The sequence below is a fragment of the Lepidochelys olivacea genome (assembly GCF_965140295.1).
Source record: "Lepidochelys olivacea isolate rLepOli2 genome assembly, chromosome: 4".
NCBI classification, from domain to species: domain Eukaryota; kingdom Metazoa; phylum Chordata; order Testudines; family Cheloniidae; genus Lepidochelys; species Lepidochelys olivacea.
The window spans coordinates 113,246,744-113,259,324 of NC_140414.1; the positions used below are offsets into that span (position 1 = coordinate 113,246,744).

Consider the following 12,581-nt stretch of genomic DNA (forward strand, 5'->3'; position numbering starts at 1 on the left):
AATGGCTAAAATCTGTCCTCAGAGCCACCCTTGTACAGAAAATCACAAGTTAAAGGCACAGTCTCCACTAATTCAAGCAAGTGATAGGGCAGCTTCCCTGCTGGTGTTTATAAGGGTTTTCTTCAGCAGAGGAGAGACGACGGGACTGAGATTTGCAACACCAAATAAACTTGGGCTCACTCCTCTTCCATCCTCCGCTCCCTCTAAACATTCCAGCAGCACTGGAAGTAAGGCTCCCAGCTTCTAAACTCCTTTCCAAGATATGCAGAGAAGTCGTATTTCATGAAGAACTCCCCTCCTGCAGCTTTCCTAGGCTCCCATTGCTCTTTGGTTCCACATAGGGATCTGAGGGGAAACGAGGAGGATCCCTACCCTTCCCTGGGCTCCTGTTGCTCCCTGACCTCCCCTCAGTGCAACATGGTCATGGAAATGGAAAATGATCACTAGATTTATATATTACCCTTATGTACTAAAGGACAGGAGGTGTGACTGCCAAACTTGCTGATACTGAGGATCTGCGGGAATTAGAAGCCCTAGACACAGGCCTCTTAAATCATCCATGTGTAGAAGTTCTATTTTGATGCACTTTCTAGCTCCTTGCCCCTTTAGAATTGGTAGCATGGCTGGCTCATGTGCCATGCTATCAGTGGCTATCCACTGCAGCTGAATTCAACTTCCCCTCTAAGAATCTGTGGATGGGAATATGCACTATTAACTGCCCTGCCACCAGGCCTCATCCCCTCTTTTACATGGAACACCACTCGTGTATTTTGTGGTGGCAAACCAGCTGCTGATAGCTACACACTGAGTGGGAGAGGAAGCATGCTACCTCACAGCTTTTTCTCCACAGCCCAATTTACATGTGAATTTTTGCTCCTCTCCACACCTTCGAGGGGAGCAAACAGGCCAAATTCAACAGTCTGAACGTTTCAGTCTTAATCAGGGATTTCTTTGAGTGCAGAAATCTCTGTAAGGATGAGCAGAAAAGCAGATGAGCATAATATAGTGAGAGAGGGCTGGAGAAATTCAGCTATTGCATGGGGCAGCTGCCTCTAGGCACTGGGCACCAAGGGGAAGCAGGAATCCTGGAGCATCTACTGGCCACAGAATTTTTCCCTGCCAGAGAATTATATTTTACAGTGAGATTTACAGTGATGGGGGTGCTGGCTCAGTCAGCATTGTCCTGCACTGTGTGCCTTGTGACAGCCATCAGAAGGAATGTGTGCTCTCCTCTCCCCACTTGTAGAGATCCCCCCAACTATCAAATCTTAGGTTGGCAGGTGAATACATCTTTCCTTTTGGCCCCCGGTTGTGAAGATTTGCTGTCCGTTGACATCTGTCTCAGCCCACCCCTCCTTTCAGACGGCTGGTACCCAGGGGAGGTCTAGGAGAGAGACGGGACTATGCTCCTTAGCCACACAATAATTGGCCCCTGCACAGGAGCACAAGAGTAGAAGACAGGCTAGTGTGTCCTTCCCTTGTGCACCAGCAGAAGGGCTGGTCACAATCTTGCCCTAAAGACTTTTTCCTCCTCTCTAATAACTGTATAACTTGGAAAAATCAAGCACTGTACCTGACTTCTCAGTGCTACATCAATGCAAACCTGAGTATCCAAGAGGAGATCTCAGCAGCAAGACTCTGAAATGGCTTGTTTTGTCCCAGGCAGTTGTAACTGCTCTGTGTTCTGTTTTGAAGATCACAAGAGTAAATGAGCTTTGGTAAACTAAAGTGGAAAACGTGCCTTTAAAAATATGTAGATTTTAAAAATTGATATGATCTATATCCTCAGAGTGGGTTGTTTGTTTCTTTTTACTCATGCAGGTTCACTATTTCAGTTTGGCTTTATTTACTCCGTCACTGCGAAAAGAATCTGTGTGGAATATTCTACTTTATTGACCCAGGAGAAATGTATAGTACCCCTGCTGTATTTCTAAATGAAGAAGGTAATAATACCATGAAGCCTTCAGAGGAGAAATAGTGTTATCATCCCTGACCCGTAACAAAGAACAACATTTACAAACATTTTTGTCAGGCCTATTGTACTAAACTCATGCCTGGCAGAATGCTCCATTTTGGCCCTGTGTGTTTGGAAACAAAAAATATCCAGTATATTATTAGAGTAAGATTAAGAAGAATTAAATTTGGCCACGGTATTTCCATAGAAATCTTTGCATCCAGCCTGGGCTATCTCAGAAAGTGTCAGTTTTCTTTTCTGATTTTATTTTCAAGAACAATCCCACACTCTCAGGAGGATGAACGAAATATTATAGGTCTTTTCCACAGCTGCTGGCATCATGCTGTGACTATGAGAGCAAACTAAGGGCATGGCTACACTGGAAACTTCCAAGTGCTGTCGCAGGAGTGCTCCCGGGGAAGCGCTTTGAAGTGTGAGTGTGGTCGCGTGCAAGCACTGGGAGAGAGCTCTCCCAGCGCTCCTGGTAATCCACTTCCATGAGGGGATTAGCTCCGAGCGCTGGGAGCACAGCTGGGAGCCTATTTACACTAGCGCTTTAAAGCACTCTGACTTGCTGCGCTCGGGGGTGGGGGTGTGATTTTTCATACCCCTGAGCCAGCAAGTTAGAGCGCTATAAAATGTAAGTGTAGTCAAGCCCATAGTCTTTGCATGGGTAAACAAGAGAATGAGGAAGGAAGGAAATGGTATTACTTCTGTATGTGAAATTAATGAGACTGGAACTAAAATACTGTGTCCCGTTCTGGTGTCCACACGTCAAACAGAATGTTGAAAAATTGGAAAGGGCTCAGAAAAGTGGTACTAGAATGATTCAAGTTCTGTTTTACAGTGAGAGATGGAAGAAGCTCAGTCTATTTATCTTATCCGAAAGAAGGTTGTGGGGTGACTTGATCATCGTCTACAAGTACATATGATGGAAGAAGATTTCTGAAAGTTGAGGACTCTTTAATTGGAAAAAAGGCATCACAAGATCCAGTGGCTCAGAGCTGAAGCTAGACAAGTTCAGCCTGGACATAAAATGCAAATTTTTTAACAGTGAGGGTAATTAACCATTAGGACAATTTACTTAAGAATCTGGTGGATTCTTTTGACTTCTTTTGAAGTCAAGACTAGATGGTTTTGTTTAAAAATATGCGATAGCTCAACTAGAGCAGGCTTCATGCAAGGATTACTTGGTGAAATTCTATGGCCTGTGTTACGCAGGGTGTCAGCCTCTCTCGGGTGGCATCAGACTAGATGATCATAATACTCCATTCTGATCTTAAAATTTCTGACTCTGTGAATCTAACTTCTGTGATTCTAAGTAGTGCCGTCAAATTACCATTGTATTGCTTCACAGGACAGGGTTATTGTGAACAACATTTAGGAAGCCAGTTCTTAGCTTTCATAATTTTGTGGTTTTTAACTATTTCTTTGTTTTCATTTGTTGCTGTGTTTGTCAGGTTATGTTCATATACAGATGCGTCTTGTCAAAGGAGAAGACCTTGCAGTGAAAACTAGCTTCAGCCTTCCTCTGAAACAGTGGTTTCGACTAGATCTCTCCTTTAATGGAGGACAGGTATGTGTGGTGTCACAGCTGCCATCTTGTAGTTTAAGACAAGGGTAACAGTGTTTGGAGTTTGCAGAGGGCTATTTATATTTGGTTATGCCACCACTATCCCTTTTTACAGACTGGGCAAAGAGAGATTATATGCTTTGCACGTTTTCACACAGCAAAAGAATGGGAGACCAGAGATTTGAAACTAGGTCTTTTGATTTAGAGGCCAATGTCTATCACAAATCCACACACATTAGTCATTGCTAGCTCTAGTGTAGCTGTGCTGCTGCTAGAAAAGAGAACATTTTCCAGTGCAAGGAAGGACTGATTTTCTGTGGCTCAGTTTTCCCATCTATTAAGTATACTTCCCCCTCCTCCTCTAGCTCCTGCATCTCTCAGTAATCTAAAAACTACCCTTCCCAGAAGCACGTCTCCCAGCCTCTTTCACGCCTAAAGAAAAAATATTCCACCTCCTATGCAATTTTCTAAGCTTTGCTTCCATACAGAGAACCAGTAGAATGCTGTTAAGAGATCACATTACAAAATCCACTGCCAACAGACAAAACACATATTTTAAACCCTTATAATTTTAACAAATCACAACCAGTTTTCAACAGACCACTAAAAGGCACATCTGGGTCATTCTCCCTGCCCCATTTCTAGTCTCTACCATGAACCACTAAGGCACTAGAGCACTTTAAAAATGTTTGCATCTTTTGTTTAAATGTGTAAATCTTTTTCTTCCTCTTCATTCTTGAAAAGGACTGAATTGATTTTGCTCGAAGTTTTAAAAAGCCCACTAATTCATGGATTAAAAGAGCCACACTGACCAGTTTAGATCCAACGGTAAAAAACTGACAAGGCAGAAAATGACACTTTAAAATGAAAACATTTGTACAACCTTAACGCCAGACATCTATAATATAAATATATAAATGGAGGAAAAGGTCAGGGTTCCACAAAGTAGCCTGATTTTCTTGCCAAAAAAAAATCAGATAGAAATGTATATTTATTTTTAAATGGCTACCTCATTTTAACATGTGTTCTGTCTCCAACCTACTTTTTTTAATAGGAAATTAAAAAAAAACATTTGTTTCTGAATCATTTTAGGTGACTTTTTAAAAATGTTTAAACTGCACTGTGTAGTTCAGGCCTCCACTTCTGGAAGCAAGCATGGACCTGGCCTGAAGTCCAGTTCAGGTGCAGATGTGAATGTTATTATCAATATTAGCATAAGGTGAATAAGTCATTTCCTGTTGAAGAGGGTTGCCTATTGGTCACTTGGATAGCTAAATCAAGACATTATTCTGCAATCTTAGGGCAGAGTGAGTTCACATAGACTTGAAGTAAAATCTCATGCTTTTCTCTATCGGTTGATATGAAGGGAGCATAAAAAGGTTCATCAAAGCTCCTCCTGAGGCAGGAGGAACAAAGCCAGATGGGAAGACAGTCAAATGCTTAGAGTGGTAACCTGGGGCACAGAAGATTCAGGCTCTATTCCCAGCTCAGCCAGAGTCAAGTTGCTTAGTCTTGCTGTGCTTCAATTGCTCATCTGTAATAATAGCACCTGTCTCACAGGGGTGTTGGGAGGGTAAATACATATTATGTGAGGCATTCAGATATTACACTGTTGTGGGGGCCAATAAGTACCTAAGATGGATGGAAGCAGTGTGACATGGTCTAGCCCTGCAGAAGTCTCTCCACAAAACCACTACATCTGCTTTACAAGGCACACTCCTCCCCTTCCCTCCAAGACAGGGTTCCTTGTGGTGCCCTGCCCAATACCTGTGAAGTCAGGCCAGATTCCTAAGGGAGCCTTAGGGCCATTAGGGAAATGGAGATTGGAGAGAAGCATGGATGGACAGCTCTCAGTTTCTGTGTTGGCTGGAGCCCCCTTTCGCTATAGAGTGTACAGGCCAAGCTCCACATATCTTCCTACAGAGGTAATATCAGGAGGAAACACCACACAGTAAACTTTTGTGGCATTTCCCAAGGTTTTACCACAAGGAAGTACAATATGGCTTTTTTGTATGTGTAAAAATCATCTTAGAGTAATAGAAACTCTATACACTGCTCTCCTTCTCTCACTCCTTCCGCAATCCCTATTGAGTAGCTATTTATTTCTTAGTTTTTCTAGGGCTCACATCACTGTAGTATCTGAGTATCACAGAAACATTAACCAATTAGGCAGGGATTATTATCCCCATTTTATAGATGGGGAAACGAGGCATCAAGAGATTAGAGGCCAGTTTTTTAAAGGTATTTAGGCATTTAAAGATGTAGATAGCCACTTAGCGGGATTTTCCAAAGCAACTAGGTGTTTTAGAAAATCCCATTAAGCTATTTGACAGTGTCCCTCTTAACATACCAAAAGATGCAGCAGGACACAAACGACAATTTTCAAAACTAAGAGTTACTGTATATCAAATAATATTATGGCAGTTAGTTTGCAATTTGCAGTCTATCACAACTGACATTTAATATTTTCCATCCTTTTAGATAGAAATAACCAGCGTTGGGAAGAATCTGAAAAGGCACCAGCATCAGTCTTTTAAGTAAGAGAAGCATTCCCCTTTGCATACTAATGTGGTCTGTGTTTGGTTGTAGGGGATGGGTGGGGAGGGGAGGGCAGGGAAGAGGGGTGTAACTGAAATTCCAAAACTGATTTTCCAAAACTTTCTACCCTGCCTCTCTGACACTATTCTTCACCCACTCATGTCACTACAGCAGTCATGGGCTAGATTACGTTACCTGTACACATGTTGAATACATCATGAGTGGTCATTCTGATGTCAATGGGACTATTTGAGAAGTAAGTTACTACTCAACATAAGTAAAGGTATTGCCGTCTAATTCATAGGGTCTGATCAAAGACCACTGAAACTAATAGAGTAAAATTTACTTCAGTGGGCTTTGAATCAGGCTCTTAAGGTGAAATCTTGGCCTCACTGAAATCAATGGCAAAACTGACATTGACTTCAAGGAGCCAGGATTTCACCCGAGGGTCTAGATTTGGTCCCCTTAAGTAGATGACAAAATTTCCATCAACTTCAGTGGCATGAGGATCATGCCTCTCATGTCCACGGTTGGGGGTGGCTCGTGTATTTGTACTGTCCCACTGACTTATTGCTCTTTCTCCATCCCTGGCTCCAAGCTATTGGACCATTTTTCTTCTTAAAATCTCATGTTAAATTATTCATTTTCCCTCTAGCATACAACTGACTCTCTTATGCAAAGAATTTTAGGATTCCTTTAATAAAGGAGATTATGTACTAATACATTATATTGTAAGCTTTGCTGTTTACTCTTTTTCCTCTCCATTCTTGTTTACAAAATGTGAACTGTGTAAGGTGCATTTGCAGATATTCATTGTAACAATGGATTCATAATAAATATAAAAAATAAAAATAAAGATCTTTGTCTGGGTTTTATTGACACAAAAAATCAGGAAGAAAGACACCTCAAATGTGCAAATCATGTCAACAGATAAAAAATCAGCGGTTCTAAAATGTTTGTGAAACAAAATGTTTGTTAAATCTTTTTTATGGATTTGTCTACACAGGGACACTCACGAAAATTATTCTGAATTACCTACAAGTGTGATTTAAAAGTGGATTAGTTAAATCATATTAAACCCCTGTGTAGACAAGCTCATTCAGAACTAAAGTGGTTTTAATTCAGTTTAACTGCCTTGACTTCCAAAGAGAGAGTAAAAGGATAGGGAACAGAAATAGATGTTTGGGATGAATTAAAGGTAGTCTCTACCAAAGTATGAGACACAGGGTTCTTGTTTGCTTCATAATACCTCCAAATACTCAGAGTATTTATGCGTCTTGTTTTCTAGTTTTAGGGAAGATTTCTATTATGACGACACGGCTGGATACTTTGTTCTTGGAGGCTGTGGGTACACACCTGGCATTGAAGGGTTCTTTGGACCTGTGAAATACTACCGTCTTAATATTCTGGAAACAAAACAGGTAAATGTATACAGAGTGACATACTGTGTCAAACTACTGAGGCCCAGTTCTCCCATCATTTTATCTATGGAAGTTCCACCTATGGATGTCACTCAGAGTTCTGAGTGCAGACTGATGACAAGATCAGATCCTTGGTATTTACTAAAGCCACAGCAAATGATAAGCCCGTCATCAACCATTATTGAATTTGAGGGTTTCATCAGTATGCGATCATGGGTTCTGTTAAGATCTAGTTACTTTAGATGCCCACAAAACGTGTACACCAGCTAACAGATTTTCATGAATGGGTACCTAAAGATAGGCTCCTTATCCCATATATAAGGGCCCAAATAAGTGTCTCGATATTGAAAAATGCCGAGTGCTATTTAGGTATAGCTGACATGATATTGAACACAATGGATGAAATTCTGGCTCCCTTAAACTTAATGGAAAATGTCCCATTGACTTCAGTGGGGTCAAGAACTCATCCCGTTGTGTCCTGGTCTACACTGACTGCTTGGCATGGTCTGCATCATGTCATCTGACTCAAAACAAATGCATCAAAACATGATACAGTTTTGTTGACAATAATCCTTTATTTTTGCACATGTCCATTCCAATGTAGGGGTGTGCTCACTCCGAGAACAGCCGCTGGAAAATCTTCCCTCAGTGGTGTCCGTCAGGTCGGCTCTGGTGGCCCCTAGGGTTTTGCATTCATAGTACTGGTATAAAGGGTCCTGCCAACCCACAGCCCCCTCAGTTCCTTCTTTCCACCTATGATGGTTGCTGAAACTACCTCGTCCTTGCAATTTGTTTCTGTTATTAGATTATTAGGTTATTGGAACTTGGTCTCTGAGCTTTAAGCCCTGTGCCACAAGCCTATGTCTGTAAGTGATCCCCATTCCAGCTGCCTTGAGTGCCTGGTGGAGGATCACATGCAGGAACTTTGTAAGATCTGTAAAGACTTCAGAACCCGCACCAGAAAGGGTAGAGACACCAGACTGAAATTTACCCTCATGGAAGCAGCGCTAAGACATCCCTTGGAGCTGGGTCACTCGGACTTGGCACCGAGCACTTCAGCCTCAGTAAGGAGCTCCCCGGCTGCTGTTCGGGACCCTTGGCGCTGTTCTTCATCAACGGTACCAAGGAGAGAAGCTCCTTCCACATCTCAAGAGCCATGTCCAGTGCAGAAGAAAAGTGCTCCTGCAAAAGAACCTCGGCACCGTTTGCCATTCCTCTATCAGACCTCTATCAGAAGACTGACAGAGGTCTATCCCCAACCCCGAGGTCGGCGGGGCAGGGAGAGTAGAGTGTGACCCACGTCAGCCATGTGGTGCCATGGACTCCAGCCCCAGAGCGGGTACCATTATGGACTCAACAATGCAGGAGCGCCACCAGAGTTCTGGTACCTTGGCAGTACAGTCAATACCAGAGGCATTCGCTGCAGGAAGAGACTTCCTCTCACTGCTTGTACCGGCGTCTCCGGCTATTCAGGAGCTGACAGCAACAGCACCAAATGAAGGGACCTCTGTGGCACCTAGGTCTCAGGTGCCTTTCAAAGGGAAACCATTATGGCCCAACCCCAATCTCCTCCCTCTTAGCACTGGTCACTGACACCGATCAGCACCATACATCCCTGGTCTCCAGGAAAGAAGTCTTCGGAGTTGGACTTGGAGGCAGTCTCTTGCCAAAGCCGACACCATCACTCCAGTTGGCACTATCCTCCTATGGACCCGGGCCAAGGCATCCCTCCCATGGCGTGGCCACAGGAGTGGTGGCAGATGCCAGCACAATGGTCATTCTGGAACCCGTGGGCTTTCCCACCAATGCAGGGGCCCCGGTCCAGAAGGTCATACTCTGTGGCATCTGAGTCCAGAGCACTACCACCGTGCCACTCAGAGCAGGATCCAGTACCAAAAGCCAGCACCTGGAGACCTATCCAGTGCCGAAGGTGAAGAACAGTACCTCCTACCATTTCTTCCTCTTCTTCTGATGAGGCAGTGGTGGAAGCAGATATAGTGCCCTCTCAGGTTGACTGTAGGGCTCATTAGGAGCTCCTTAAGAGAGAGGCCCAAAACCTGGGGATCCAGGTAGAGAAGGTCAGGGAATCCCCCCATGCTTTGGCAGGTATTCTAATGCCAACGGGCCCATCAAGAGTGATACTGCCTCTTAATGAGGCCATTATGGACCCCATCAAAGCATTGTGGCAGACCCCAGCGTCCATTCAGCGACAGCAAAGAAGACTGAAAAGAAGTACTTTTTCCCAGCTAAGGGTTATGAATTCTTATATATACATCCACAACCGGGCTATTTGGTTCTGTCAGCAGCCAATGAGTGGGAGCAACAAGGTACAAGGGCCATCACCCAAGGCCAAAGATGACAAAAAATTAGACTTTTTTGGCAGAAAGTCTATTCAACAGGTGACCTTCAGGTCAGGATCGTGAACCAGTAACCACTGCTGAGCAGATATGATTTTAATTCCTGGAGACTCTGTGCTGAGATTGAAGGAGTTGTTACCCTAGGAATCCCGATAAGAGTTTTCAGCTCTCATGGAAGAAGACAAATCAGTGGCAGAGGCGTCCCTTCAAGCAGCCTTGGATGCAGCTGACTCTGCAGCCAGATCTATGGCCTCAGCAGCGGCAATGTGTGGAAGCTCATGGCTTCAGTCCTCAGGCCTACCACATGAGATTCAACAGACTCTGCAACACCTTCCTTTTGAGGGCATGTTGCTTTTTTCCAAGCAGATGGACTCCAAGCTGCATAGCCTAAAGGACGGCAGGGACACCCTGAAGTCCCTAGGTCTTTATACACCAGCACCCACAAGGAAACATAAATAAGCCTCAACCAGCCTCTCAATTCTTCCCGCCACCTGCCCTGCAGGACTCTCACAGGAAGAGGAGCAGGGGCTTTAGGAGAAGACATCCTCCACAGTCCTCATCCGCATCCATGCCTGCTCCCATCCAGACACACTGGTAGGTCCAAGCAGCCCTTTTGATGGGTCACTCGGGGACGACGTACCAGGATAGAACTTGGATCCAACCTCCCCAGTATTTCTGTGGACTGTGTATTCCATTTCTATGAGGCATGGGCCCATAATACAACAAACCACTAGGTGCTAAGCATGATAGAATTAGGATATACCCTTCAGTTCACTTCTTCTCCCCCACCACCCTGCTCCTCTTCAGGGACTCGTCTCAGGAGCATCTTCTAGCCCAAGAGGTGTAGTCGCTCCTAAGTGTGTGAACCATGGAAGAGGTTCCACCAGAGTTAAGGGGCCAAGGGTTCCACACCCAATATTTCCTAATCCCAAAAGCCAATGACAGTTTCAGACCAATTCTGGACCTGCAAAAGCTCAACAGATACATGAAGAAGCTAAAGTTCCACATGGTCTCCTTGGCTTCCATCATTCCCTTCCTGGATCCAGGGGACTGGTATGTCCAATCTGAAGGACACTTACTTCCATATCTTGATTTTTCAGGAACACAGAAGGTTCCTCAGGTTCATCAAGAGCCACATGCACTACCAATTTGCGGCTTTGCCGTTTGACCTGACAGCGGCCCTTCAGGTGTTCACAAAGTGCATGGCAGTCACAGCCTTCCTGAGGAGGCAAGGGATTCAGGTCTACTCTTACCTCGACAACTGGCTGGTCAGAGGTCACACCAAGAGCCAGGTGGCGTCCAATATAAAGTTAAACCAGTCAGTATTCCACGGCTTAGGTCTGCTTATAAACACGCAGAACTCTACCCTCTTCCCACTCAAAGGACAGAGTTTATTGGAGTGATCCTCGACTCTGTCCAAGCCAGAGCCTTTCTCCCAGAAGCATGGTTCCAAGCAATAGTGATGCTTATAGAGAGCCTCAGAGATCACCCATCATGACAGCAAGGAACTGCTTGAAGCTCCTGGGCCACATGGCCTCATGCACCTGTGTAGTGCAGCATGCAAGACTTCAACTCAGACCTCTCCAGGTGTGACTGGCATCCATATACTTGCCAAACCAACACCATTTAGCCACAGTTATTACAGTTCCCTTGTCGGTGATCGCCTCCCTCAATTGGTGCTAGACCCATTGGCGGTGCATGCAAGAGTCCCATTCTCAAGACCCCAATCATCAGTGTCTCTCATTACAGATGCTTCAGCGATGGTGGGGTGTTTGCTTGAGTTCCCTCAGAACTCAGGGCCTCTGGTCTCTGGAAGAGCTCTTGCTGCACATCAATATCAGATTGCTCAGGGCAGTTCGCACATTTGCCAGGCATTCCAGCCCCATGTGGCAGGCAAGAACATGTCAGCTCTCACAGACAACACAACGGCGATGTTTTGTATCAACAGGCAGGGAGGAGGGTGCTTCTCTCACCTGTGCCAGGAAGCACTTCACTTGTGGGAGTTTTACATAGCCCACTTGATCTACCACAAGGCCTCCTATCTGCTGGGATTGCAGAATGAGCTAACAGATCACCTCAGCAGATCCTTCTCCAAACCACCACGAGTGGTCCATTCATTTAGATATTATGAACACCATTTTCCAAACCCCCCAGATAGATCTGTTCGCGACAAGGCACAACAGGAAGTGTCTCTAATTCTGCTCCCTCTTGGGTCACAGCCCCAGATCTCTCGCAGACGCCTTCCTCCTTCCTTGGATGGGGCATCTCTTCTATGCATTTCCTCCCATTCCTCTCATTCACAAGGTCTTGCTGAGAATCAGAATGGACAGAGCATGAGTCACCCTGATAGCCCCTGCCTGGCCCTGCCAGCACTGGTTTGCCACAGTCCTAGAACTCTCAATGGAGATACCAATCCTTCTACCTCTGTATCCAGACCTGATCTCCCAGGACCACAGCCTCCTGCATCACCTGAACCTCGAGTCCCTTCATCTGATAGCCTGGATGCTCCATGGCTGAACCCCACAGACCTAGCATGGTCAGGGCAGGTGCACGAGGTCTACTAGAGAGCAGGAAGCTGTCCATCAGAGCTACTTACCTGGCAAAGTGGAAGAGGTTCTCGACCAGGTCTTGCCTACGCAATCAGCAATACCATTCATTGTGGACTACTTACTACACCTGAAGCAACAAGATCTAACCATATCATCTATTAGGGTCCATCTGGCCACAATCTTAGCTTT

The 12,581-nt window shown here is 44.8% G+C and overlaps 1 protein-coding gene across 2 annotated transcripts in view; it reads left to right on the forward strand.

Moving 5' to 3' along the window:
* Positions 1-12,581, forward strand: part of SEL1L3 (SEL1L family member 3) — a 61,581-nt gene that overhangs the window by 7,416 nt on the left and 41,584 nt on the right. For both annotated transcript variants that reach the window (XM_084625427.1, XM_084625428.1), the window contains exons 4-7: positions 1,822-1,943; positions 3,415-3,530; positions 6,009-6,064; positions 7,354-7,486. In XM_084625427.1, coding sequence (XP_084481553.1) covers positions 1,822-1,943; positions 3,415-3,530; positions 6,009-6,064; positions 7,354-7,486 — 427 coding nt within the window. The remainder of the gene's footprint in view (positions 1-1,821; positions 1,944-3,414; positions 3,531-6,008; positions 6,065-7,353; positions 7,487-12,581) is intronic.